A 27,580-nucleotide genomic window follows, 5' to 3' on the forward strand; every position below is an offset into this window, starting at 1 on the left:
TTGCAGGCTTTTTTGTCAGCTGCCATTCACAAGAGGAAAACCCTTTGGTTTACAAATGATTGAACTAACCTCTCGGGTGAGTTGTCACCACACCTGTCATCAGGCTGTCTGAAGACTCAAAGGTGTCCAGGGTTACAAGATCTTCAGTTTAAACAAGCTGGCTCCCGCCAAAGGTCACAGACACCTCGCTGCTCCCAAATCCAATTACAGGACTGGACTTTCAATGGCATTTAAAACAAGCTGCACCTGCTCTGAAAATATATTTCTTGAACAGGAAAGGATAAATACGGTGGGAGGTTGTATGTTCACTCAATAGCATTAAAAAGAAAGTTGTTGTTTTTTTTGGGGGGCAAAATTGCCTTCTTGCTATTTATAGATAAGTTTGTACCATTGCATTTATCTAGCTGGCTTCCCAATAAATTGATTGTGAAGGTATTGCTTTTAAGATTTAAAGGATTATCCGCAGGACTGCTACACAGGCAACACGTAATAAGCATTGGCAAAGGATGCAACGTGTGTCAAACTATACAACCATGTGTGAAGCTGTGATAAACACACCCATTGAACGTGGGCTTCAAAATAATTGAGCCATAAACAACAAGTTACTCATTGTTGTTATTGTGAATCAGGAGCCTTCTTCTGATCAGTTATCTTACCTAAGCTCTACCCACCAGTGGCTCTCAAATCTTTGTCAATTTTTCTTTCATTACCATAAAACCTAAATCATTTTTTGGAAGTACATCAACATAGTCACCTGAGTCACTCCAAGGCTTGAGTTGTATTATAATAAAAACAAATATCCAATCCTTTATTAGGGCATGTGGAGATAAGATGAACCGGGAGCATGCAGACACTTGTTTACGTGGTGCTTAGGAATCCAAACATTTAAGCTGCAGAGGACTGGTTGTGTTCGTTCATTTTTGGGGGGGAGAAATCCACTCACAAGAAACACATTTCTAAGGATAGATTCACGTGCAATATGAAGATTTGTAAGTGACTAATTAATGCAGTATATAAACAGTAAATATTCCTATTTATTTTTTGGGTCCAATATTTTATGTCTGGATTAAGTGTTATTTGGTTGTTTCTGGTACAGAAAATTACATGTTTGCTTGTATACTACTCCACGAGAAACACGAGGACAAAAGTTGATAGGAAGACCAACACAAATACTCTGCCTGGCCCCAAAAAGGGTCACAGACTCTAATCTTCGCTGGACCGCCTTTAGCTTTGATTACGGCACGCATTCGCTGTGGCATCGTTTCCACGAGCTTCTGCAACGTCACAACATGTATTTCTGTCTTGCATTCATTTTTCACCAAGATCTTGTATTGATGACGGGAGATTCGGACCACTGCGAGAAGTCTCTCCAACACATCCCAAAGATTCTCAATTGGGTTCAGGTCTTGACTCTGTGGGGGCCAATCCATGTGTGAAAATGATGTCTCATGCTCCCTGAACCACTCTTTCACAATTTCAGCCCGATGGATCCTGAAATTGTCCTCTTGGAACATGCCCGTGCCATCAGGGAAGAAAAAATGTGTTGATGGAATAACCTGGTCCTTCAGTATATTCAGGGAGTCAGCTGACCTCATTCTTTGGGCACGTTGCTGAACCTAGACCAGACCAACTGCAGCAACCCCAGATCATAGCACTGCCCCCCACAGGCTGGGGACCTTTTTTTTGGGCCGGGCAGTGTACATTCAGCTTGTAACAGAGAGACACAAGATTAGAAGCTGGAAACAAATAGCTTGTGCTTCAAATTGTTGATAAATATCTAAAGTACTGTATGTGTTTTCTTCTTGTGTGTACCTGGTGTAGTGGACATTGTCATTGATTACCATTTTTTCCGGCATTTACCTCAGCAATCATTTGCATTCAGGCAGGAACAGAAATACCACGTCTTCTTTCCTTTGTTGTTATTGTATTTTCTTCCAGTATGAAACTGTGACATCAATAATCTTCAATAGAGAACGGGAGGCTGGAAAATACAACGGTTATTATAATATCCTTTAATTTGAGCCCGCTATACATATTGACTGTCAATGATACTTTAGTCTTTGCATGCTTAAAGAAAGTGTTGTTGAGTTTCAATTCCTTCCCAATAAAGAACCAGAATATTATCATTGCCAGAGTATTACTCTACATCAACGGCAGACTCAGGAGTAATTGAACAGGCAGCGGTGTGAATCAACCTTGTTTCATTTCATCCTTGACGCGTTGCGACATGCGTTTGATTGACATTCCCTTTTCACCAGGAAATGCTGCGGTTTCTTGCGTTTGCAGCGGTTCCATTCCAATAAGTCTTGCCACCAAACTAATTGGGCTTGGTATGAAACCTCAAATAGTTCAACAGGCTCTGACAGGCAGGAGAAAAACAGTGATTGCTACAGTTGCATGCTCTTTAATAAAAGCGTGTGTAAAGTTGAGCAACATAGACTGTCACAGGTACGAGGAAACAAACTCTTTTGACAACTAGACAACTAGGAAATCCTATGACAAGATGCAGCAGTGTGTTTTCACAATGTTAGAAGAAAGAATACTCTAAGAGATTAATTATTTTCCTTCAACAACATCAGCAAGATCACAGCCTGAATTGTGCTGTTAACCCTAACCCTAACCCTTACCCTTACAAACAGAAATGACAAAAACATGGTAAAATGGGCCAGTTATGCAAGCTGTCTACACTGAAAAACAAGTATTGGAATGGTTATATACAGTATTTATGCACAAGTTTGATCTATTCCCATTCTACCGTACTTGGGTTTAACGCAACAGACCCCTTCTCTGTGTCTAAGCCCATTCATACTGTGGTTTATATCTTATTTTCTCCACTGTGCAATTGATCTCACACTGCAAAAAGGAAACCTGCCAGCTTTACATAATTGGATTGCAAAAGATTGCTTCTCTCTTTGAGGCTCACATCCATCTCCGTACCTATTAGAAGGAATGAAGTAAATCTTATTGTCATTTCAATTGTCTTTTATTGGAAGTATGCATCAGAGGTGTACATCCTATATGCCATGCTGCCTGGTATTACAGCCTCTTCCTAAATAGGGCAGCCAAACTCAACAGAATCTCAAAATGAATGATTGTTCGTAGCTGCCTGCAGCACAAAGGCAGGATATGCTCTCTGATCACTGTTAGTGTATGCCTGATATTTCATTTCCCAATTGCAGTGGCATCTTCAAACACAGTATATTCCTAAAAACAAAAAGAGAAGCCCTTTCAGTTCGGTTGAATAGTTATTTCTTGAGGAATAAAGTGCTTCAACTGTAGCAATAAATTGAGAAAAGATAGACAGGTGGAGGCTGTGCACGCATATGTGACTGTTCAGATTACACATACAAACACAAAAAAACCTCCCATGCCTTTTGTGCTCTAAGCCTCTTTTCACCTTTTGCAATATTTGCCTCCACTTTCCGTCACAGTAGAGTATTGTGAGAGCTGCGATTCCCAGTTTCTGTGCGGTTGATAAGGCGCTGCTCAATTCATTACGGTTTGTCACAGGCTGCAAACGACATGTTCAGTGGACAAAGGCTTTGCATACTAATTCCACTCTCAGCACATTTTCCAAGCAGCAGCAGCAGCAGCCAGGTGTGGTCATGTTCTGAAGAGTGTTATACCAAACTATCCCCTCGTCACCCCTCCACTTACTGCTGCTTCCCATTATAAAATGCTAAATGTTTGTCCTCACGCAGAGGTGAAGCACAGCTTTTAATTGGCGGCTATGATCGACCGGGACAGCCTGTATTAAAGCGCATGAGTGGAGGTTGGTGCAGGGCTTGTGTTCTGTTCTGTCAGGATCAAACCGAAGAGCCAGAGAGGTGTTGTTCTGCTAAAATGAGATGTATTCATTAACTTCAAACCCTTTAGATAAAAGGAAAATCCCATTGAACTTCATCTTTTGGTGGTAGCTTTGGCTATTAGTTGTGGAAATGCAACACAACCTCCCAATACATGATTCTAGATTTGTACACATGGGGAAATGCCAAACTTCAGAGCATATGCAGGAAGTAGTTAGCCCCGTATGTGGCAGGCGGAAAGTAAATATGAAGAGGTCAGGGTGGTGGGTGGGCGTTTAGCAAGTCCGCCAGAGAGAGAATGCTTAATATCACAGACATGCAATAAATTACCAGCCGTGCCAGCAACGCTTTTATTTGTTGACTCCTTTTTTTTGTCGCCACAATGAGGTTATAATCTCGCAAGATGCAGTGGCACCTCCTTACAGGTGTGCAGGCGAGATTAAAAAAATGAAGGGTTTGAAGATGAGTGCTTCCAGCAATGGGGTTAGGAGGTGCAGTGTTGGGGGAAATTGCCCAACCACTGAATGCTCCTGGTCCAATTTGCCGTCATAAGAGCTTACAGGTGTGTAGTTGAGCTCATAGTGAAGGCCGAGTTTGAAAATGGGTGTAGCCTTAGCAAGGGCGCTGCAATTAGAAGACCTGGTCGTACTTGGCTCTAGTGTTGTTATACATGAACCATAACTACAAGCTTTCCCTAAGCTTAACAAATAGTGTTACAGGAGGATACAGCGTTAGCCTTTCACGACAATGCCCTGAGTCGGGGATGGTGATTGCCGGTTGCACGGTATTAGCTCAGTGTGATATCAAACTCTGCTCAGGTTGATGGTCCTCCAATATACAGCATGTTTGCATAGCAAAATTGTTGTTTGCTGTTATAGTCTATATTCTGTATTAGTATATTGAAAAGAATAGGTACACGTGTTTATAAATGTTGACATTGCACATCAAAAAGGATATTGCAGTACCTTCTAGTCTGATAGGGTCACGAGTGCTGATAGCAGGTTGAGTCTTTTCAAGAAACACAAACGGCAGCATGGGAATAGCTGCTAGACGTTTCGACTCACCGTGCTGACTCTGAGGCATGTTTTCTCTACTTCATCCAGCAGAACTCTGTGGTATGCACAGTCCATAATCATGTCATATAACCATGTGCATTACTAAGACAGGTTGGCGTGTGGTGCGGTTTTTATTATTGCTAATTTTGCTTTCGAAAATCCCTTAAAAAGGTTAAGGTTAAGAAAAATGTCATGATGTAAGTGATGCAACCCTTGTGCAAATGTCAGAGATGTCCAAGTCATAATTGTCTTTGTGACATTCAGTAAGTGGGGAAGAGTGGTCTAAAAGAAATATGTTGTTGTTAGAAACATAACAAAAGTAATGAAGAAGATCTGTGATCTTAAACAAGAGATGGCGGCAGGAGTTCAGAGCCACGTAACGACTGCAGAAGTGTTAGCTGAGTCCATTTGATTTATTCGGCAAGTGGAAAATAGTGCCGTTTGACTTTACATGGCACTTAATCTTAAACCTTCTCCTCCAGGTGATCTGCTGCGAGGTCCATTAAGAATAAAGACATAATCAGGGCAGCATGTGACCAAAAACAGTCTTCTGTCTGCAGGGAAGCTGGATTAATAATCCCGGGTTTTTTTTTTTACATACACAGAGAGAAACTTGCACAGCCATTTATTTTGGACTCCGTTGTGCTTTCATCATTTCTTAATATAATACCAAAGCAACTGCAGGATTTTCTCCAATACACCAGTCAATTCTCAGTCAATGTGACTCCCTGTTGTCTTGTAACTGGGCAGTTGGCAAATAAGCAAACCAAAGTAGGGACAAAGCAAATGTTAACACTGTGTAAGTAGGATCAAACTCAATAAACCCTTATGGCATGCGTCCACAACTCTGAGCAGGGAGAAGTTATACTTCGGGAGGAAACAGGCTTATAATAAAATGCACTAAAAACAATCCCCCCTAAAATAGATTTAACTGCTTCACACATTCGACTTTGCTCTGGTTCAGGTTACACTTACTCAAGTCTGACTGCTTGCAAGTTGCCTTTTTGTTCCCACAGCTGGAGTTCCTGCTGTGTTGTTGGAAACCCTGTATGCGATCAGGCTTTGGCTTTCTGCGCTCAGCAGCCCTCTGCCTTTCAGAACATTTTGTCTCTGAAATGCAAAGAAGGCTTTGTGGTTTTTTTGAAGAAGTTTGTAGTGCACTTTGAAGTACCTTTTTGGGATGTTTTTTTAAGACTTTTTGGGGTATTTTTTGTGATACTTTTGGTTCAACTTGAACAACTTTGAGGGTGCTGAGAATCTGGTAAATTACAGGGCAAATATTCACCTGTAATCTAAGTGAAGCATGGTGTTAGCTAGGTGTTACTTAATCGTATTCAAGTAGGTGTATGATTTCACATATGTAACGCTGTACAACTATTCACTTTAAATAGTTTGCTAACGGGCCATGATGCAATAAAAACATCTCATTTAAAAGTCAGAGTTGGCTAACAATAACTATACCTCATATTGTAGTTGCCATGGTTGGATATTAAAGGCAATATTCACCATTATTTGTGCTGTATGTTGCATTTAGCAAATCTTGGCGAAAAAATGTGTTTTTGCTTTGATTTTTTTTTTAAATAATAAATACATTTACTGTGATTAAATATTGTGATGCATTAAGAAACTTTAGGATATAAAATTGGGATTATAGACGGGAATATTAGTTATAAGGACCCGGATCCCTGCACTTGTTTGGTTGTGAACTGATGGTCACAGCTTCTAAGTTTTGATCGTAAGATCTAGACAGCAAACCTTGAGGTTGCTGTAATAGATACAGTTCTGCAATCAGTCCCAGTACACTGAGGATCCAAAGTAAGAAACATGACTCACAGTTTCTAAATCAGAACACAGCAAGAAAACTGTTGTTGCATTGACACTGCTGCAATATGCACATACCCGAACAGCATATTTCATCTGACTATGGAAAACAGTAGTATTTAACCAAATGTCGGCGTGCTTCCATTTACTCTTTACTCACAGTGAGGGACTTGGCTTGCTGATTTGCAGCTGGCTCATTTACTGTTGTTTGAATCCACTCAAATCCTTGGAGAGGCACACGGACTCTTTGACCTGACATCCCCCCTTCATGTCTGCCTGGCTGTAAAAAAAAACCATCTACCAGAGCTGAAGTCCTGGAACTAGCATGTTTCTGCCAAACAAATCAGAACCACCACAACCGCCTACCAGTCACTGAGCTTAAATGTCTGTTCCCTGTTATGAGGACTGGAGCAAGGGAGACATTTGTGCAATGAAATGGGGTGCACACAGTCATGTCCTCCTCAAGATGGACTGAAAAAAACGTTGGTAATTGTCTGACTCTTTCACAAACGGCAGCATCTTTTATGTCATTTGTCCAATATTTTAGGTAACGACCCAAAAGGGAGGACATTAGGCATGTGGGACTTGTCTCATGATTATAATAATGATGAAAATTCTGTGTAACTGTTTAAACCTGGTATTATTGTTGCACCATCACCTGTTATGATAATTAATGACACATTTGGAGAAAATCCTGCATTTATTAGCATTAATTGAAGTAAGTTCAGCTGATGATAAACGAGTGGAAACATCTCAACGTGGAGCCAGCTGCAGTCAGAAGAGCTCTGAGCTGTAAACGATCGCCCGTAGCAATTTTGCCATCAATTAAAGTGACAAGAAGGTGTCGAAGGAGTCGCCACAGGAAGTCACTCTTCTACGGCGTTGAAGCAGCACAAGGGCGGTGAAAATGAGCCGTGTTGCGCACTGACGCCAGCAACACGGTTCCCCTGTATATGCAGGATAGTGCCAGAGCAATTAGGAGCCGAACTTGTCTAATGGTGCAGCAACATGAAGAATATGCAGAGGCCATGAATGTGAATGGCTCGGCAGTATGAGCAGTGAAGGCTGCAAAAAGACTTAGAGAAAATCTTGTCTTAAATGACGGCTAGCAGACCAAAGTCACAGGACTTTAGCATGGATAAAGTGCACAACCATGCAGGGGAGTTCAGGAGAGTAATACCGGGCTTTCAGGGAATGCAGGCTCTTAGACACAGAGACATCCATTTTCACACAGCCTCTTAATCTCCATGCAGAGACCCAGGAGCTGTTACTTAGCCATAGTCTCATGTATAATGGATGATGAAATGTGTTGCATGACTTCAGCGACCTTTGCTCTCATGATTACTGCATGAAAAACACAGTGTGTTACCCAGCGGTATGTGTGTTTACGCTGGAGAAGTGTTCTTCCTACTTTCCTGGAGAGCTTGTGGGTCGGCAGGTGTGGTACATCGTTAACAACCCATAGGTTTGAGCAATGTCGGGACAATGTTTTTGAATTAGGCGAAACCAAACATGATGTGGCTTAAGTCAATTTTTCAGGGTCAACACTAGAATGTAGAGGCTGATCATGAACCTTAAGAAGTTCATTTTGTATGATGTATTGAAATAAGGAGACTCATTGCGATTGGGATCTCTTTTTCAAGAAGCCTGTGTTTAAATTCAATCCAAAATAAATGTACAGCAAGTACTTTAGTATGTAAATGAGAACAGAGAGCATTATGAATACAATACAATAATGCTCCTTTCAGTGTTATACTTTTCATGTTTGATTCAATAGTTCAAAATATATATGACTTTGTTTGCTAAAATTATAAGCTCAGTAGCAGGGGGAAAATTAATGTATGTGTTTGCATGGAAAATGTTTCAATCAGCTGCATAAATATCATAACACCTTTGCCAAATCCATCCCACCATTGTCTTTGCTGTCTCATTATGGTGGTATTTTCTCAAAGATCACACTTTGAGCATCTTCACTGCTTGAAACCTGCATTCCTTGTTGAATTGGCAGCTAGTTAGATTGTTCTAACTAAGGATCCAGGTGGCTTGCTATTCAAATATAGAACAATCACCCAGAAAGTGCATGGACACGCTTATTCTCACCTTAATGCACGTGTTATTTGACCTGTTTTTTAAATTGCTATATCTACTAGCTCCACTCCAAAAGCCAAAAATCATTGAAGGTCTTTAAAAATGAACTCACTTATTGTACTATACAACTGTAATTCCAGGTGTAGAGAAAAGTTTGATAATCCTCAGAGTGTTCGAGCCCCCCCTCTCTCAGGCGTATGGAGCTGGAGGCCTGGCAGTAATGGGTGTCTTGTCTCCAGGGTTGATATCCTCAGGCTGAGACTCGCTGAGAGCCAAACTAATTGAAACCACTGAGGCCCGGGGATGTGATTTTGGGGTGCATTGGAGGGCAAGGGTAAAGGAGACTGTAGAGGATACTGTAGCTTGGACTTTCAAGATGTAAGAACCCAAACTTTTCGGAACACCGTGGTTCGAATTTGAAAAAAGTCCCCTCAATGATTGAAAAGAAAATGCAGTTTTTAAATGATCCCGCTGTAGGATGAATAAAGGACTTCTGATTCTAAATGTTGGTCTTATGGTTATGACAAGTAATATGCCATTGTTGCAAACAAGTCCAGAAGAGCAAAAGTGTTAATAACTTCTTGAAAGCTAAAACCAAAAAGTGAGGTCACCAAAACTGTTGCAACAAAAGCACAAGCATAGCAATCATTTATAATTCCCCCCTGACAGAATTGACCATTACGTTTGGTTGTATGGCTTTGTATATTCAAGAACTCCAAGCAAAAAACAAGATCAAATTTAAAATCTTGATTAAAACCTTTATTCCCCGAACAAACTGGCGACGTCTAAAGTGGCTATGTCCAACTCATACACACATGTAGAGACTGTGGTTTTAAATACAGACGAAAACAACAGAAAACAAGGACCTGAATCCCTATTTCAGGGAACATGTCGTATAAATATCATCCCTCGCCTTTGCTTTCCCCTTTGCAGAGACAACAAGTCAATAGTTCTCTGAGCTTTGACTTTTCTATGGCTATGGTTTGAGTTAATGCTCAGCTGAGATTATGATGTGGGGCCTTTTTTTAATCCTCTTGTGAAACTGTTTTGTGTGCAGAGATTGTTTTGCTTTCCAGGAGGTGATTCTTGATTCTTGCAGTGCATGACCCTAGCAGTATAATTCCCAAGCTATTTACATTCTGAAATTGAAATGTCTCAGCTTTCAGAACAGGTGCTGTGTTGCCCTCTATCACTTTTTTGTAAACCCACTTTGCGTACAGACCACTGATATCAGATTTTCAAAGAATGTAGTTCTTTCAAACCCATTTGTCCACAAAAGCTGTGAGATTTGACATTTTAGTGGCAGCACCGGAATGATCGAAACGCAAGACGCTTTTGGGGTAGCGTTACTGTTATGAATTCATTGTTTTACTGTTGTGTGAACGGCTCAGCAATGAAAACTTTTGATGAGCTTTGACAACGGGACATCGCCGCGCAAACAAGCCCTCCAGCATTAATCTAAATTAATCTGAGGGTTTTCATGAATTGGAAATGATGAAGAACAAACCGAGACAATTGCTCCCCTGCGAGGCCTTCTCCACGATTCAGCACCACAGTAATGAAAACAGAGAATAATGTACTCCATCACCTAATTTCATTACCTAATTTCCCACAGAGATCGGTATCAGAGTTTGATCCAATCTATCTTAACTTTTTATCAAGGATCCGGGGAAGTAAGTTAAGTGACATTTTCTGGCCTCACAGCAACAAAAAAACCATACATTTTAAGTGGATGGGGTGAACGTTACAGGTTCAGTTACATTCAGTCAGTACAAACACTTTTCAATGTAGGAGAAACTATCATAGTGAAAATGCAGTGTTGAGAGTTTTTGAAATATAAGTGGCTGGCTCTGCATTCAGTCTGATAGCCAGCAAGTGTTATGTTTTTCACTATGCATAAACAGACATATTGAATAGAAGTCTATGAAAGGAATTACCCTGATTCTGACTTGATTTATAACCTCAATAAACATGTTCCCGAAGAGTTATGTTTTCACATGCTTGTTTAAAGTCTATATAATAATACTAATAATAATAATAATACTAATACTAATAATAATAATAATAATAATAATAATAATAATAATATATAATAATAATAATAATAATAATAAAATACTAATACTAATAATATATAATATAATAATAATAATGTATATAATAAATAATAATAATACTAATATTAATACTAATAATACTAATAATATTAATAATACTAATAATACTAATAATAACAATAATGCTAATAATAATAATATAATAATAATAAATAACAACAACAACAACAACAATAATAATAATAATAACAACAAACAACAACAACAATAATAATAATAATACTATTAAGCCAATTGGACTTTTATGGCGCCTTTCAGGAAACCCAAGGACGCTTTACAATATAAGTAATAAACAATAAAGCAGGATTTGACTTAGAGCCAAAACCGCAAGCTATCAATCAGGATAAAGACATTGGCAAAATGCCAAACTGGATCTTCAAAAACACCATTCACAAACCATTGGCTGACGCCATGTTGGATTTGTCCACTCATTGTATACAGTACATACGTCATACTAGGGGTTGACTCCAAAGTACCCAATTATTTGGAAATTGTAAAACTTGAATAAGTCAAAATATATACTTTGTTTGGAAATTCTAAAAGATTTTTGCTAAAAAATAATTAAGAAACAATATTTTAAATGTTGGGAATTAAACCAAATGTATCTCATTTGCTTTCTTGACAACAGGGCACACAGCATACCACTTAACATGAAGTCATATCTCTAGCAGCAAGTTAGCTTAGCTTAGCACTGGTAACAGATAGCCTGGCTTAATACAAAGGTTACAAAGTTTTCCTTCCAGCATAAGCTAACTATTAACACATAACCTTGTATGGATTTGTCAGGGGGGGGGGGGTATTTAACAAAATACGAGGCTAGGGAAATCCAGGACCTTAAAAAGACTTGACTTGATACATGAAGTACGACAACGATCTGACAAAGAACACAAGGGAGAGCAGGACTAGATACAAAGGGACTAATCACAAGACAAGACACAGCTGGGGAGGGGAGGCAGAGAAGCCAAGGCAACAGGTGAAAACAGTGAGACAATCAGACACGAGGAAAACCAAAGACAGGGAGTAAAACTAGACCAGACACACGGAGGGAAGACATTTCAAAATAAAACAGGAAACTACAAACACAAAACAAGGATCAAGACAGGATTATCTGTAGGCACGAAGCTCCATCGTGGAAATCAACTCTCCTAGGATCATTTCTCTGGCTTGCATGAGGTTCTTTGCACCTTCAACACTGGCAATTACTGGTTCAATCATTTATGATTTTTATATGTTTTGTTTAAGAAACAAACTCATCGTTTTGAAGCTCTTGAAATAAGAAGTCATTCTATATATTCGTGAATGTGTATGTATCATTATACACTTAAAGATGCTTTGGTAATATCTTAAACATGTCTTTTCAAGCACCAGATAAGACCAATTTCTGCAGGCTGTGATGGTGAAAGGGTGTGTGTCTGTGTGTGTTAGTGGGAGGAGAGAGGGGGTTAACAATAAGGACTCCTATCAATTGATGTTGACCGTCTCTTAGACCCTTAAATCCATTGGCCTTTGTTGTTTCAAGAAGCTTTGAAGGCCTCCTTATCCTTACAAATTAAATTTAGACGTGAGCATTTTGCAGAGGTTGCAAGCGCTTCTCTTTCCTTTTGACAATCTCTCTCTTTTTCTCTTAACAAGTTAATAGACGAGCGGCCATTTGATCCGCCCACAGCTGCAGAAACATGAAATGCACATCAAAGAGCCATTGTTAAAGACTCCACAACATCACACATCATCTATACGGTGGCTCAAAGCTGGTGTGTACAGATCCTTCCTGAAGACTCTCACTGAGACTGACATTTAAAGTCTCCTGAGAACTGAGAGCAGACTTCCCTCTTCATCGGGCTTCTTCCAAGGAGCTGCCACCAGAACCTCTAAAGAGAATCAACCATGGAAGCAACAAAATGGCATGTATTTTTTATGCAGTGATGTTTTGTGGGGCTTCTTTTTGTTCTGCTGCATTTCCCATTGAAGTGTCTTGCCGTGAGCCTCCCAGTCCTTGTAGACTCTGTGGATGTCAGAGGGTATAATAATAAGACAGCCATGAATTCTCTTACAGTGATGCTCCGTCAAAGTCTTGTCAAAAAAAAAGCTGTTGCCGTGAACACGCCACCTTTACTAAAATTAGTCATTTGCTCTGTGACCTACTGAGGGAAAGATGATAAAAATCCCTCTCTCTTGTCTGAAATACCACCGCTGTCTCTCACATTGTTCAGGTGACTGACAGCTTCAATTGCCCAGCCTGCAAGACGTGGTGCGGTGCTGACAGAAGCCTGAGTAGCTGTGATAATACTGTATGGTTTGATATAGTGGGAGTACAACATCAGCAATTTATTGTCGAGCCTTTTTTGTTCAGGAACATTTGTTTTGTTGGGGTTTTTTTGTCAGACGGAGAGCTGTAATTCAGTTTCTTCAGAGCACTTACCAAAAATTGGTTAGATTAGACATTCTCTGTCTTTTCTTCTACAAGTTTTTGAATGAATCTGTCCCACATTGGTAATGTAGCTATTTTTCTGTGAGTAGTCAGTAGTTCAGTATCATTAAAGTGGAATATAATCGTAGCTTGTGGTGGAATGGACTTTATTTGATTTGTGATTTGTAAGGATCCAACCTACCTAATGTTCATCATTCAAATATGAATCGCAGATTAATCACAGAATCATGAGAATTGAGTTCTTACAGTTTTATCGTTGAGGTAGTGGAGCAGGGTGGACCCCGATGAATACAGGGTGAAGCAAGGTAAGGTAACAAACGATTAACTATTGCACAACCTGCATTAATATGACGAAGACTGAACAGAACACCAGGATGCAAATTGAACTAATGTCAGGATAAAGTGCGGAAGGTCAGGTGATTGCATGGCTAATATTAATAAAGCCAGGAGAGACAATCCAAATAGGCGGGAAAACCCACAAAGGGGGGAAGAAAAACCAGACACAGAAACCCGTGTTAAACTCGGCAGGAAAGGAACTGACATGAAGCAGTAGTGAGTTTTCGTGGAGAAACGTTACGATGCATCGAGGATCAAGGGTTTTTATTATCATGTGCACAGTCCCTATACAGTGAAGTATATGCAGGATTCTATGTACATGTAGTAGACTTAAATATATATAACCACCAGATTCGGGTTGTGGAGGCACTTCGCAGAGCTCAGGCGTTTAACAATCTTATGTCCTGAGGAAAGTAACTGTCTCTGAGTCAGCTGGTTTTGGTCCTGATGCTGTGGTAACAATATTTGGCTACGGCTAGTTATAGTTATCTTGATGGGTTCAAATGATATTGTTCAATGTTGTTTTTGGCAAGAAATGAAAGAAAACACAACTGTTCAAAGGAGATATTTGCCAAATTGCATTCTACCTCCGAGAATAACTGCGCTGCCTTTCCGAATTTTGGTTCTGTGCATGCAAGTGGAGGACATAAACGCCGTAACGTACAGCCAGTACTGACAAGGTTTGGTACGAATAACATACTGTAAGTAAGTATTTGTAAAATAGAAAAAAAGTGGGTCCCATTGTGATACAGTTGCAGGAGCTAAACACACCTGTCCCATCTGACATGTACGCGACAGACGAGTGAAAACAAGAGCTGTGACGCATTTCTTGATTTAGATTCTGGCCACTCTCTGAATGCATATCTTGATTCATGCGCGACACACATTCTTTATTTACGTATGTTCCCCAAAGCAACAGTGTTTTTATAAACGTGCTCATCTGTACGGTGGGTGCGTTTACATTGTGCATTATCTGTGATAGAGAGCACGTGATAAACACTGAAACCTCCCAATGCATAAAGCGTGCACCAAATCTCTGCTGTATCAGAAGGAGGAAAGAAAAACTGTCAAGATAAACTTCATCTATCTCACCTCGAGGTGGTTGGTGTTTATGCAGTTTATGCAAGCAGGGTTCATATGTCACGTATCTGCTGGCCAGAGGGCAGATTGTGAGGATAACAATGTTGCTGTCTCTTACAAGCAGCTCCAGGTACAAACTAACTGACACGGTTTCTCGTGGGTGGGTTTTTTTTCTTTCCTTTAAGCGATACTTCCCTTGAGTAGAACATTTTTGTTAAGATGAATAAATGTAACAACATACTTATTATGATTGACATCTGAACCACATAACGTAGATACTCTCCTAAAGATACCTTCAACAACAAGCGCTGACTGTATGTATATTCACCGATGGACTAAAGTAGTGGCTTCTGCATATGGATCTGCTCATTTCATGCGATTTAAAATGTCATAATTCTCAGAAAACATATGGAGCTTTTCTGGGTCACTCCATTAAATGGGTAATAGATTCCTGACCAGCAAATACATCATTTGTACTGGAAGCAATCCATTGGAGATGAAAAGGCCTGATGCAACACATTTGAATTTTTTTTTTCGAGGGCTGGAATTTGAAACCATGCATTATTCATTTGCGCCCTTCTAATGAATGTGAAAAGAGTTTCCCTATCATTCATAATCTGTACAGCTGCTGTAATGCGACTCTCTAGCTGTGGGCACTTAGTGGGGTTTCCAACCGGCCACGTGATGCACGAGCACGGAGAGTAAAAAGGGGTTGGAATAAAACACTCAGAGCATGCAGAGAGAGAGAAAAACCTGGAACCTCTCTCAGATTGTTCCAGGATCATTTTACAAATATAACATCGAAGGCAATAAAAATGATCTAGTTATTGAGATTTTCATCTTAATCTTCAAAAACTGAGGAACAGGAAATATATATATGATTATATGAAGGGAATGCAGAATAATAATATCCTGCTGGACGCGAGGAAGGACGTAGATGAATGATGACATGAGTAATGCATCGTGATAAATGTTCTGAAGATGTGCTAAATCAATTTATATTGCCTTAAAGCACAGTAACGCCCGCATTCAGACACAAATATATGATATTTGATATATTTTCGCTGAGACATTGAAAAAGTAATGTGAATTTTCCTTGGTTTATCACTTATTTATAAGGGCATCTCAGTTCTTCTTTTTTTTTCGTCTGGACCGCCATGTTGTACTTACTCGGCCTTCTACTTGTCCAGAACAAGCTTCTGTTTTTGAGTCATAAAATGCATTTTTTTTTTCATACCAGTTCAAGCAGTCTTTTGTTGGACTCAGCTTTTTGTTACATGTATCTAATGTTGTGTTCGAGGACAGTGAGGTGATGATGGAGGACTTTTTCCTTTATGTTACTCATTTTGACTTTCAATTGTTGATGTGTTATATAAGGAATAGTTTAATTACATGTTAAATGATATATAATTTATTATACACACATAGATATTTACGATACTCTACTAATCAAAGTATTTCCTGCACTTTATTTTGTAATTATTTTATGTTTGTATGCATCTAAAAAAAACAGCAGTGGCTCAGTCAGTAGGGGCTTGGACTGGGAATCGTAGGGTCGCCGGTTCAAGTCCCCGAACAGACTTGAAATATGGAAAGCGGACTGCTACTTGGAGAGGTCCCAGTTCACCTCCTAGGCCCTGCTGTGGTGCCCTTGAGCAAGGCACCGGACACCTCCAATCCCCCCTCCCCATTGCTCCCCAGGCGCTGCACAATAGCTGCCCACTGCTCCTATTACTAGGATGGGTTAAATGCAGAGGACCAATTTCACTGTGTGTGCTCTGCTGTGTGCATGTATGTGACAAATAAAGAGGGTTTCATCCTCCGATTCTATCTCTCTATCTACTCTACTAATCAAAGTATTTCCTGCACTTTATTTTGTATTTATTTTATGTTTGTATGAATGCTGCCTGTCTCTGCATATGTTGTCTATTCTGAATGTTTTGATCCCACCTTAAAATGAGTAGCTTTAGTCTTCTCATTGTAATTCCAATCTAGTGTAATCCAATAGCTAAATTTGCTAAATCTGGGGATTCAAAACATGAGACTCGTGTAATATATTGGGCTGTGTTCTTATGAATGGTAGTCTGATAAAGACTCCTAACTATTCACTACTGTATTCGGAGGTTTACCTTAAATAACCATCTTCACGGTGTTGTTTATTTTCTATAGGATATCATTAAAAGCACATGCTCCCACGGTCATCCACAACGTTCTGTTTCATTTGTTCTAGTCTGGTCATCCCGTCTCTCTGTAGTCCCTCTAACAGCCACAAAGACTCACGAAGCAATAAGGATCCCCAACCAGAAAAAAAAGGGTAATTAAAGTTATTGATCACTCTTTAATTACTCTTGAAAGTCAAATTTGTCCACCCGTATTTATTGACTATCTCTACTCTCATAATCACAAATTAAATCGTGCTTAATTTGTCTAGTAAATTAAATTATATTGGAAGACAAAAGTAATAGCAGTAACATCAAGCCAAGTAATAAACTCAACAATACTACCAAATAAAACCAAATGCAGGAGAAATGGACATTATTTGGCTTTATTAAGGTGGAGTTCTTTTGATACACTGAGATGTATTAGTGTCAGCAAAAAACTCTACATATTTAAAAAAAAATAAGCAAGCTTGTTTCTGCGCTTGAGGTAAAAAGATATCCAGTGCTGCCATCATTTTCTGTCCAACTGTTTCCAATATTAACATTAACTCCAGTAACTTAAAGATGGTGGCGGTGGTGGCGAAGTCCATAGGGGCTTGGCCTGGGAACTGGAAGGTCACAAGTCCCCGAAAGACCAAGTGCCACCGTGGTGTCCCTGAGCAAGACACTGGTTACCTACACTGCTCCCCGGGCGCCGTACATAATGGCAGCCCACTGCTCCTAACACTAGGATGGGTCAAATGCAGAGACCGCATTTCGTTGTCCTAGTACTTGTACTCTGTGCAATGACAATAAAGTTGAATCTTGAATCTTCATCTTCAAAAAGAAAAAGAAGTGTTAAACTCAGTGTGGCTTTTATTTGGGGATAGGTCTACCTCCAAAACAGAAATACCCTAACGCTTCTCACAGCACAGTTTTAAAAAAAAACAGTTTAAAATGTTTCTTTCCAATTGTCTCTAAAGGTTGTTTGAGCTAACTTGATAGAAACAATTTCAATTAGCGGACACAGAGCAACATTAGCATTCAATTTGGGTTTTCTGAAAAAGCCTCGCTAGGATTGGTGGACCAAAGCATAGACTGAAAGACTAAGAAGGTTATACAACTTCCAGCGGGCTAAAGAGTTGGGTGGTGATTCTTGATGGTTTTCTCACTGTGAATGTCTACTTAATGCATTGTCATTTGTCAAGTCACCCTAGTTTCCATATGTGACCGACTGGACAGCTGGAACATCTCCGTCTGATACTGGAATCATTTATTTCGAAGTCTTGTGATGTTTCCACTCCCTAACAAGTTCCCAAAGGAACCTGTTTATATCAACACTCTATTTTTTTCATCAAAAACATCTCTTTCATAATACCAAGGACACACTCATTGGTGTAAAAAGGCCATTTTGCTTTTCACACGGAACAGACACCCTTTGCCTCTGATGTTTACAGTGCAATCTTGTGAATATGCAGCGTTTTTATGGCCAGTATGAGCAGGCTTCTATCCACCTGCAGAATCAATCAGTCTTTTTGTGATAGCTCTGCTGGAGTCTGTCTTGCTCGAAACCAAATTACACTGAGTAAATGGCCTCTATGGTGCCAGTGCAGACATTCAGGTCATTATGATTAGTTTCTGTGTGTTTCTGGAAGTACGTGTTTGAGATGTCTGACTTTTGTTCTCCTTATAAATCGAATTACTCGTGAAAGTGCACTTTCAAAATCAGGAAAGTAGGACTTATGTTTGTTGCTAAAGTACAGTCCTAGATATAGTGTTATGGTTTATAGAAGGAGGTGCAGCTGCTCTTCACGGTAGCCTTCTGTCATGATCCTTGTTTTCTGTCCGTTTCCTGTTTTATTTTGAAAGGTTTTCCCTCTGTTGTGTCATGTGTAGTTTTACTTCCTGTCTTTTGGTTTTCCTTCCTTCCTTGATTGTTTCATTGTTGTCACCTGTTGCCCACGTGTTTCTGCCTCCCCTCCCCAGCTGTGGCTTGTGTTGTGATTAGTGTCTTTGTATTTAGTCCTGCTTCACCTTGTGTTCTCTGTCAGTTCGTCATCGTCTTTCATGCGTTCAAGTCAAGTGTTTTTCATGCCCTGGATTTATCGTCTTCATGTGTTCAAGTCAAGTGTTTTTGTAAAACAGCTTTTGGAATAAAGCTCGCCTTTTGTTCGTACCCATACCTGCCTCCCTTTGTTGCTGCACTTGGGTCCTATTTCCCCAAACCCTGACGCCTTCAGACAAATGAAGGCAACACTCAGGTTCTTCGAAAGAGGCAGCCTTTTGCAAGGGGTCACAGCTGCTGACACAATGCACACGGAAAAGGTATTGTGCTGGATAAGTAGCTACGAATCATGATGAAGCCTCCCAATGCTTTCATAGTTTGTAGTAGCCATACTAGCCCGTAAAATTGTCTAAATTGTTCCCCTTCGGTCGTTTCTCTTTAAGATATCACTACAAGTCGCTTTCAGGATTATCAAAATCACAACTTTGTAGATCCTACTGCCAACTGTGGTTTCCTTACCTAGCTAGTAAAGAGCCTGAGGAACAGTGGAGGAGATGGGGACCACATGAACAAGCAAGACCTTCTATACGTCTATTCAACTCACCCCTTTGTATACCTTTGTTCACTGACCCTGCTATCCTGAGGAACATTATAAATGATCCCAAGGGACAAGCCCCTGGTGTGTTCAGCAGTTTGGCAAGAAGTCAATCATCCAAAGAAGTTGAATAAGAACAGAGTGATTCTCATTCCTTTTTTCTGGACAATACAGTCTGTACAGTCTCTATTCCAATGCGATTTCCAGAACTGTAATGATCTTCAGTTAATCGATTCTTGGCTACATTTTGGATAGCACACAGCCTTATTTAATCTTGATTCTTTGTTCTCACATGGACAGAACTGAAGTCAAGAAGGGAGAAGGCATGTGCTTTTTATCTAATAAATTGTATGAACTAATGGATTAAATGTCGCTGGAGTTGTACGACAACTGATTGACTGATGGTAACTGTCTAGGTTACTTAGCCGAGTCAAGGAATAGCATCACTGAATTACTTTACCTACATCTCTCGGGTAGAAATCGATATCATGTCACACTTTATTGATAGGGTATTTGTTTATCTCAGTACCCCTAATGTTAATAAACTATTTGAACTCTCTCCCGGCAGCATTTGGGGTAACATACTGTAGCTCATTTCTGAATTATGTCACGTTTCAGTGGCTTTTATTGAGACTCTGTGTTAGTTGCTCATAGCATACAAATATACAAACAATAACTAATATTTCAGGATTAGAGAGGAGGAATTATAAACTAATTATTTACATTTGGCTCTAAATACTGATTGAATAATAGTCGTGCATTCGGTTGAAGCACGAATTGTTGATTAAACTCTTGGCTGCAATTTAATCATTATTGTCATTGAAATATAATCATAAGCCGGTCCTACATTGCTGTAAAACCAAGCTTTTATCCATTTATCAACACAGTTGTTTACCTGAAGATTATTTCTACATATTTTCAACCAAACATCAATCTGAAACTGCACCAGTGAGAGCAATATTTATGAACTACTTCCTATTGAAGAAGCAGCCTGAAACATGCTGTGTATTGCAGACCATTTCCTTCCTGTGCCAGACTAACGAAAGTCAGTACAAGAAATACATAGCAATGCTTCCCTCTCTCTCTCTCTCTCTCTCTCTCTCTCTGTCTGTTTTTTTAGCTGCCCAAAGGGCTGATTGTGTCTTGGCTCTGGTGCAGAGAGCGAGCAGACTCCACTTACTCTGTGAGTACTCAATCAGTCGCAAACATGCTTGACTGTTTGGCTCTGTGATTTATTCCATGCTATAAATGATTGCAACCGTGGCCATTTTTTCCAGGTGGAGGAGCTGTGCTAGCATTCAGTAAGATCCTTTTATTCAAAATGTGTGTGTGTGTGTGTGTGTGTGTGTGTGTGTGTGTGTGTTCTTGTCTTCTTCTTCTGATTGGTGGTTATGAAGAACTTAGTATCATTAGAAGTGATGCATACCGTAAGTATTGCATCAAAATGACATTTTACAGATATCTGGACAAAAGCTGTTGGTCCATTCGTCAAAAATGAAGTTTTAAAGAGAGGCATTAAAGAGATGTTTCTACGATGAAGTGCTGTTTGTATGCTGATAAACAGTGTATTGATAGACATTGAATTTGATTGGTGGACAAAGGACAATGTCAGCGTGACATCACTCAAAGGTCTATAAAAGATGAAATGATCAATAGACGACTTATTTGGAGGAACGCGGACGTAAGCTGCAATTCACTGGTTGGTGGAGGCCTGTTACCACGAGGTTATTCAATTTTTTTCCAAATAAATCTGATCTAATAATATCGTTTACTCAAAGAAAGACAGGCACATCGTTTGTTTTGTGATTGCATTATGCTTCCGTACGATTTTTACTGAAAAAGATGATCAAGTGAAAATTGGATCAGGGATAAAGGCACTTTAATTCCCTGGGAAGAGTCCAGATTTGTTAAATCCCCTCTCTCTAATTAGTTTTAAATCCCTATTAATATGATGAAATGTCTCCAAAATTATCGAATAATTCAAATAACAATATATTGGCGTAACTATTTAGTTTCATTCCAATATTTTTGGGGCCTTGGATTTGATTATTAAAAGTAACTCAATACTTTAAATGGATTACACTAGTAATCAGTTGATCATAGTCCCAGAGTACCCTTTATGGTGGCTGCCAGGGGCAAACTGTCAGCCTACCGTAGTACTTTTTATTTATTTAAACTCCATCAATATGCAGAGATATATAAACACAGAAACCAATTTCCATCATTCTTGACCGTATGCAGATGAAATTTCAAAAATACAACACTGTTCAGAGAGCACTGACAAGGTCTTTTAACCCTCTTCAGAAAACTAGAAAAACCAAATGGACAATTTACCATTACTCAAGTATGCAAAGGTCACACATCTGAAGCTGGTTATTACTTGGTTGCAGATCTAACACCCTTTCAACAAAATCAAACGCTGAAAAAAGACAGACGAGGTTCTGTGCATCTGCTTACTTTGAACATTCAGATTTATTCATCTCACATCTGAAGTCTACTCCACACTTTCCTTGCCCATATTTCATGTATGGTTCTGTTTGCTCGGTCTTTATTGAATCGACAGGATGTTAGCTTTCAATATTCTCCACCTTCTGTTCGTGACTGAGTAATATGTACTTACACACTGAGTGACAGTTTGCTACCCCGGCTTGCAGCACTGCTCACTCCCTTGCGGCTGACTGGATTTAAGAGGCAATGTAATCTGAGATCTGGAGGCTTTTCTGGATATGTACAGCCTTCCACGAGGAATCTGAAGCCTAAAAACATAAGACATGCTTTGATATGAGCTTTGGTTTATTGAACACTCACTACAATGAGGGAGGCTATATGTTTTCAAGCTCTGATAATGTGGTGATGTCTTTATGGCACCCTGCGTGAGGCTGAACCATGTTACGCTCATCCCCCCCAAAAAAAGGAAAACCAAAAGCCTTAATTACCTCTCACAAGGCTGCTGAAGTTAATTTCTGTAGTCACATGTTCAAGCAATTACTCAGAGTGTAATGAAGTGGAACTTGGCTCACTAGAGTTCACAGGACTCCCTCTGCATCCCTTTTTTCCTAACCTAGTTTGGCTATTCTAGGGAATCATCACAACATTAAACCAAGCAACACTTCACTCTGGATGCATATATTTATCCGTGTCAATATCCATTCCTCCTTTAATCATTTCTCCACAGCTATCTCAATATCACGGGCTAGTGAGAGAGGCGGGGGAAGCGCATTATCTATGCCAGGGTTTTTACAGTATTAGGGATTATCCCTGACAGATAGTTTCCCTTCCAGGCACCATTAGCTTGGCCTCATCCCATTTGGTATTTCCAACACCTGTGAACGCCATCCGCCGGGCACAAGAATTATTACCATTGTATTTTTTTTAGAGTATATAAATTAATCATGGCGATCACAAGCAACTACTTTAAATTTCTGGACTGTGACCAAGTAACACATCCTCCCCAAGGATGCCAAGGGCCTGTGCATCATTAAAATGGAGTTGTGCTGTCTGACAGGAGAACAGTGCCAGCTCCCTCACTTGTATACCTCACGGGATTGTGGCCTCTGCATTTCCACAATATGCATAATGGGTACTGTCTGAGGCTAAATGCAATCAGGGTCCTTGAGTCTGACTTTGAATGCTAAATGAACACGGGACACGTGTTTGCAGGTAGACGGAACCAAGTTGATCAGCTTGAAAGTGAAAGTGGACAGCTGACTACAGCGAACATAATCGATCACCGGGCTGAGCACGTACGCTAATGACTCAAGGCTGCAGGGGCTTGTTAGACAACCTCTGCAATGGAGTGTAATGGTTCCCATATCCTTGCATTTCACTAAATACCAATGGCCGAAATTCCTCAGTAAGTATCCTCAAAATGGCAAATGATCTGCTTTGGATTCAAAGGCATGCTTTTGGATATTATGATATATCTCTTGGAATATATAACTCAAATAGTGCAATTAGACTCTGTCTCATGCGGTAAAGAGGAGTGGATGATTCTCATTTTACGTAGCTTAAACTCAAATTCAGGCTCAAAATGGAATGGACATGATTATAAAACAAGACTGAGCCATAAAACGAACATATCACTCTATGTATGAGTTTATAAAGTAGCTAATTATATCTGTCAGTCAAAACGAGAACGCTTTCAAGATGTAGGATTTCTAATGTTTCTATCTGAGTCTAATTTTGAGTTTCTGCAGAGCTTGGCAAGCGCATCTGAATTTAAAAACATATGGATTCGGAATTACTTACAGGTGCTGGCCTATAACAGTATTGATCGCGGATAGGCGTTTTGACAAAATGTCTGGAAAACATTTCACATCGATTTAAAAGTTTCTCGGAGACTAACATAAAACCTCTGCCTCTAACTGTAATGAAGCTTTGTGTCCTTCACTTAGCACCTATTCATCCAGCACCTTAATCAACATGGAGCGTTACCTTTGATTCTACCGAGAACTGCACGAAAGAACGGTGCATTGAAAGAACATCTAAGAATATCTCATAGCTCCGAGTCCCAAGTAGGTCAAATGAGAAATGAAAAATGCAGCTTTGTCTTTGTGTTACATGGATAAAGTTTCTTCATTGGATTTCTCCGGAACAGGGTGAATATATCAACCCAGTGCTTCTCATAAGGAGAGACATCAACCAAATATCCCGCCATCGACCCATCTCTCCATCCCTCCCTATTTGATTGAGACTAATGTCAAGACTGTGGGCAGGAGGACAAACAAAAAGCCAAAAGGTTAAAAAAAAGTGGAAACCAAATCAATAATGATGACTGACAACATGAAGCGTGAATGATCCTCATTGAAACCTCCCTCAGAATAAATAATGGAGAGCGGGATAAATCTACTTCACTCCCTTTACCGCTAATGCATTTTTCTCCCTTCTTCTCTTGGTGATAAGTGATTTTGTTTGGTGGGATCCATCTGTCTGATAAACAATTTACTACATGCACCAAGACAAAGGGCAAAGAAAAGCGTCAGGAGAAGAAATATTGAGTTGGTACGCGTTTGGTATTTTTGTTTTAATGAAAGTTGATAAAAGTTTGCACCTTCTAGAACTTTACTTTGTATGGCATTAGTTTACATTTTGTCTGAGGGAGCTTCACGGTGTCAGAGTCGAAGAACTGCTGGTGTAGCAAACATCAAACCACTTCATCTACAACATTTTTTCAGTGGAATTTGTTCTTTGGAATTCAAGTTCTGATTCATTAGAGTTACCTTGACTGAAAAAATGTAGTCGAATGCCATTGGTAAAGTGTGGTCTATCATCAAATAGTCAAATCCTGTTTTCTTACTCATTGATTTAGGAAGAGACAGACAGACGGAACATTTCTTCTCTGGTCTGCATATTATTTGTGTTTGCCTTTTACCCTAATTACATTCCTGTTAATTAAGCAAGGGAAACAACCCAGTATGGACCATAAATTCAAAACATATTGAGGTTTCCTTGTCTAAAAGTCAACATTTTTTGGAACATGTTTGTGTTTTGATTCCTGTAATAAAATCCACAGTTAACACAAGCTTGAGAGATTGTCACGTTTTGCTCTAGGACCTAAAATACGTCAGTAAATACCCCACTCGTCAATGTCCGGAAGTTCTATGTGTCATAAAAACGCCGGTTGCTGACAAATGAACCAAACGAGACTACTTAACGTTATCATGGCAAGCCTACCAGTCCGCCTTTAGCTTAGCGCTGGTGACGGGCAGCCGGTGTGTTTATAGGTAGCTTTTGCATTTACGCCTCAAATGGTGTTTGTATGTGAAGAGTGTCCTGATGAGCAGGAGAGCCAGCAATCGCAAAATGAAAACTGATATAGTCTTAACCTTTATGTTGTAAGCAATCATTTCCTTATTGTCACAACCCGGAACATGATACAATAATGGTCGGGATAAGCACTCATTGGACGTTTTAAGGGAAAATGCAGATTCAGATGATAGCTCTCTGGTTCAAACTCTGACTATAAAAGCTATTAAAAATGGGCACCAAACACCCAAATGTGTTGGACTGCAATAGAACCCTAACCCATAAACTGCATTAAGTTTCATCTAATGTTATTTGACACTGTTGGCCAAGTTTTACAAATGTAATTTTCTAGTTCTAAATCGATGGCAATAGTTCCTGGCATCACGGTCCATGGTGTTGTTGTGAAGCGTTTTGAATGAAGTGTGTTTTTTGTATTCCCTGTGATATACAGCGGACTGTACATTAATACATCACACATTAAGTTAATACGTTGAACTAACAGTTTTTTTTCAGACAGCTTAGCGTTACTTTTGGCAGGCTGCTTCGCTCATCTGTTGCTGCTGCTGCAAGCACCTTTTTTTTTCCCCTTCTATTTTATTTTTCTAATGCTTGACTTGCTCCCGGGAGAGATAGTGTTGCAGCGATATGTATACACTAAATATCAGCACCCCGGTATCAGCTGCAAGCTGGCCCTTCGGCATGGGATCTTGGCTCAGCTTATTTGGTTCGATGAATTATTAATGGTTCACCGATTTTCCACGAGTTCCAGCATGTTTTTCTTTTTCTTTCCAGAAGGCTTGTCGTAGATGGCATCTCCTCATCCCCACATACTGTAATTCATTGGCCTCTGCTTTTTCTTCCAGAGCCAAACGGAGAAGCATCTTCCGGGGAAATATTCTACGCTCTCTGGACTGGATGGGAAGAAGGATAATCTTTGACCTTGGAAAATGAAGATGTTGTTGCCATGGGAACTGTTAATCCTTCTGTTACTCAAAGAGTGCCTGGCTGGTGAGAAGTCAACACTTCATGATACACCTGATATATCTAAGGCTGGGTGTCATTTCAAAATTGACGACACCAACACCAATATGAGTATCCTTTATGTGGTAGCAATACCAATGCAGAATAGTGTGGTCTTTTTCTACTTCATGCAACCTGCGTCATGTGGAGGGAAGAATTCATGGCCTGAAATGCATCCACCATTATTAAATGGTATTCAATCTTAGGTTAATTTTGATAATGCAATAAAGTTGTTCTAAAATTAAAACTAATATATTTTACCCTTTTAACCTATTATAGTTAAAGAGAATTTGTCGCATGTTTTGATGGTAATTGTAATTTCAAAAAATAATTTGTAATATATTAAATAAAAATAACAATAATAATAATAATAACAATAAAAATAATGATAATAATAATAATAATAATAACAATAAAAATAATGATAATAATAATAATAATAATAATAGTAAGAATAATAAAAATCATAATAATGATAATAATAATAATAATAATAATAATAATAATAATAATAATAGTAAGAATAATAAAAATCATAATAATGATAATAATAATAATAATAATAATAATAATAATAATAATAATAATAATAATAATAATAATAATAGTAAGAATAATAAAAATCATAATAATGATAATAATAATAATAATAAGAATAATAAAATAAAAAAAATAATAATAATAATAATAATGATAATAATAATAATAGTAAGAATAATAAATAATAATAATAATGATAATAATAATAATAATAACAATAAAAATAATGATAATAATAAGAATAATACAAATAATAATAATGATAATAAAAATAATAATAATAGTAAGAATAATAAAAATCATAATAATGATAATGATAATAATAATAATAATAATAATAATAATAATAATGATAATAAAAATAATAATAATAGTAAGAATAATAAAAATCATAATAATGATAATGATAATAATAATAATAATAATAATAATAATAATAATAATAATAATAATAATAATGATAATGATAATAATAATAATAATAATAATAATAATAATGATAATAATAATAATAATAATAATAATAATAGTAATAATAATAATAATAGTAATAATAATAATAACAATAACAATAATAATAATAATAATAATAATAATAATAATAATAATAATAATAATAATAATAATAATAGTAATAATAATAGTAATACAAATGATAATAATACACAATTAGGATTGAACATATTATGATAGTTGTCTCAAAAGTGATCATACATTTTTTTATTAGGGGAAAATGTTCTACCAGTTATCGTGTTTTTTATTTCAAAACCATGCAAATCTTTTAATTTCAATGTATTTTTAAAGGA

General features: G+C 38.5%; 1 protein-coding gene across 1 annotated transcript in view; it reads left to right on the forward strand.

The window, feature by feature from the left end:
- The window catches only part of LOC134883582 (contactin-4), a 110,275-nt gene that overhangs the window by 40,032 nt on the left and 42,663 nt on the right, over window positions 1–27,580 (forward strand). The window contains exon 3 of the mRNA XM_063912012.1: window positions 26,078–26,222. Within this exon, the coding sequence (XP_063768082.1) occupies window positions 26,162–26,222 (61 nt within the window). The 5' untranslated portion in view covers window positions 26,078–26,161. The remainder of the gene's footprint in view (window positions 1–26,077; window positions 26,223–27,580) is intronic.

Source organism: Eleginops maclovinus, chromosome 20 (genome assembly GCF_036324505.1).
Source record: "Eleginops maclovinus isolate JMC-PN-2008 ecotype Puerto Natales chromosome 20, JC_Emac_rtc_rv5, whole genome shotgun sequence".
Lineage (NCBI taxonomy): Eukaryota > Metazoa > Chordata > Actinopteri > Perciformes > Eleginopidae > Eleginops > Eleginops maclovinus.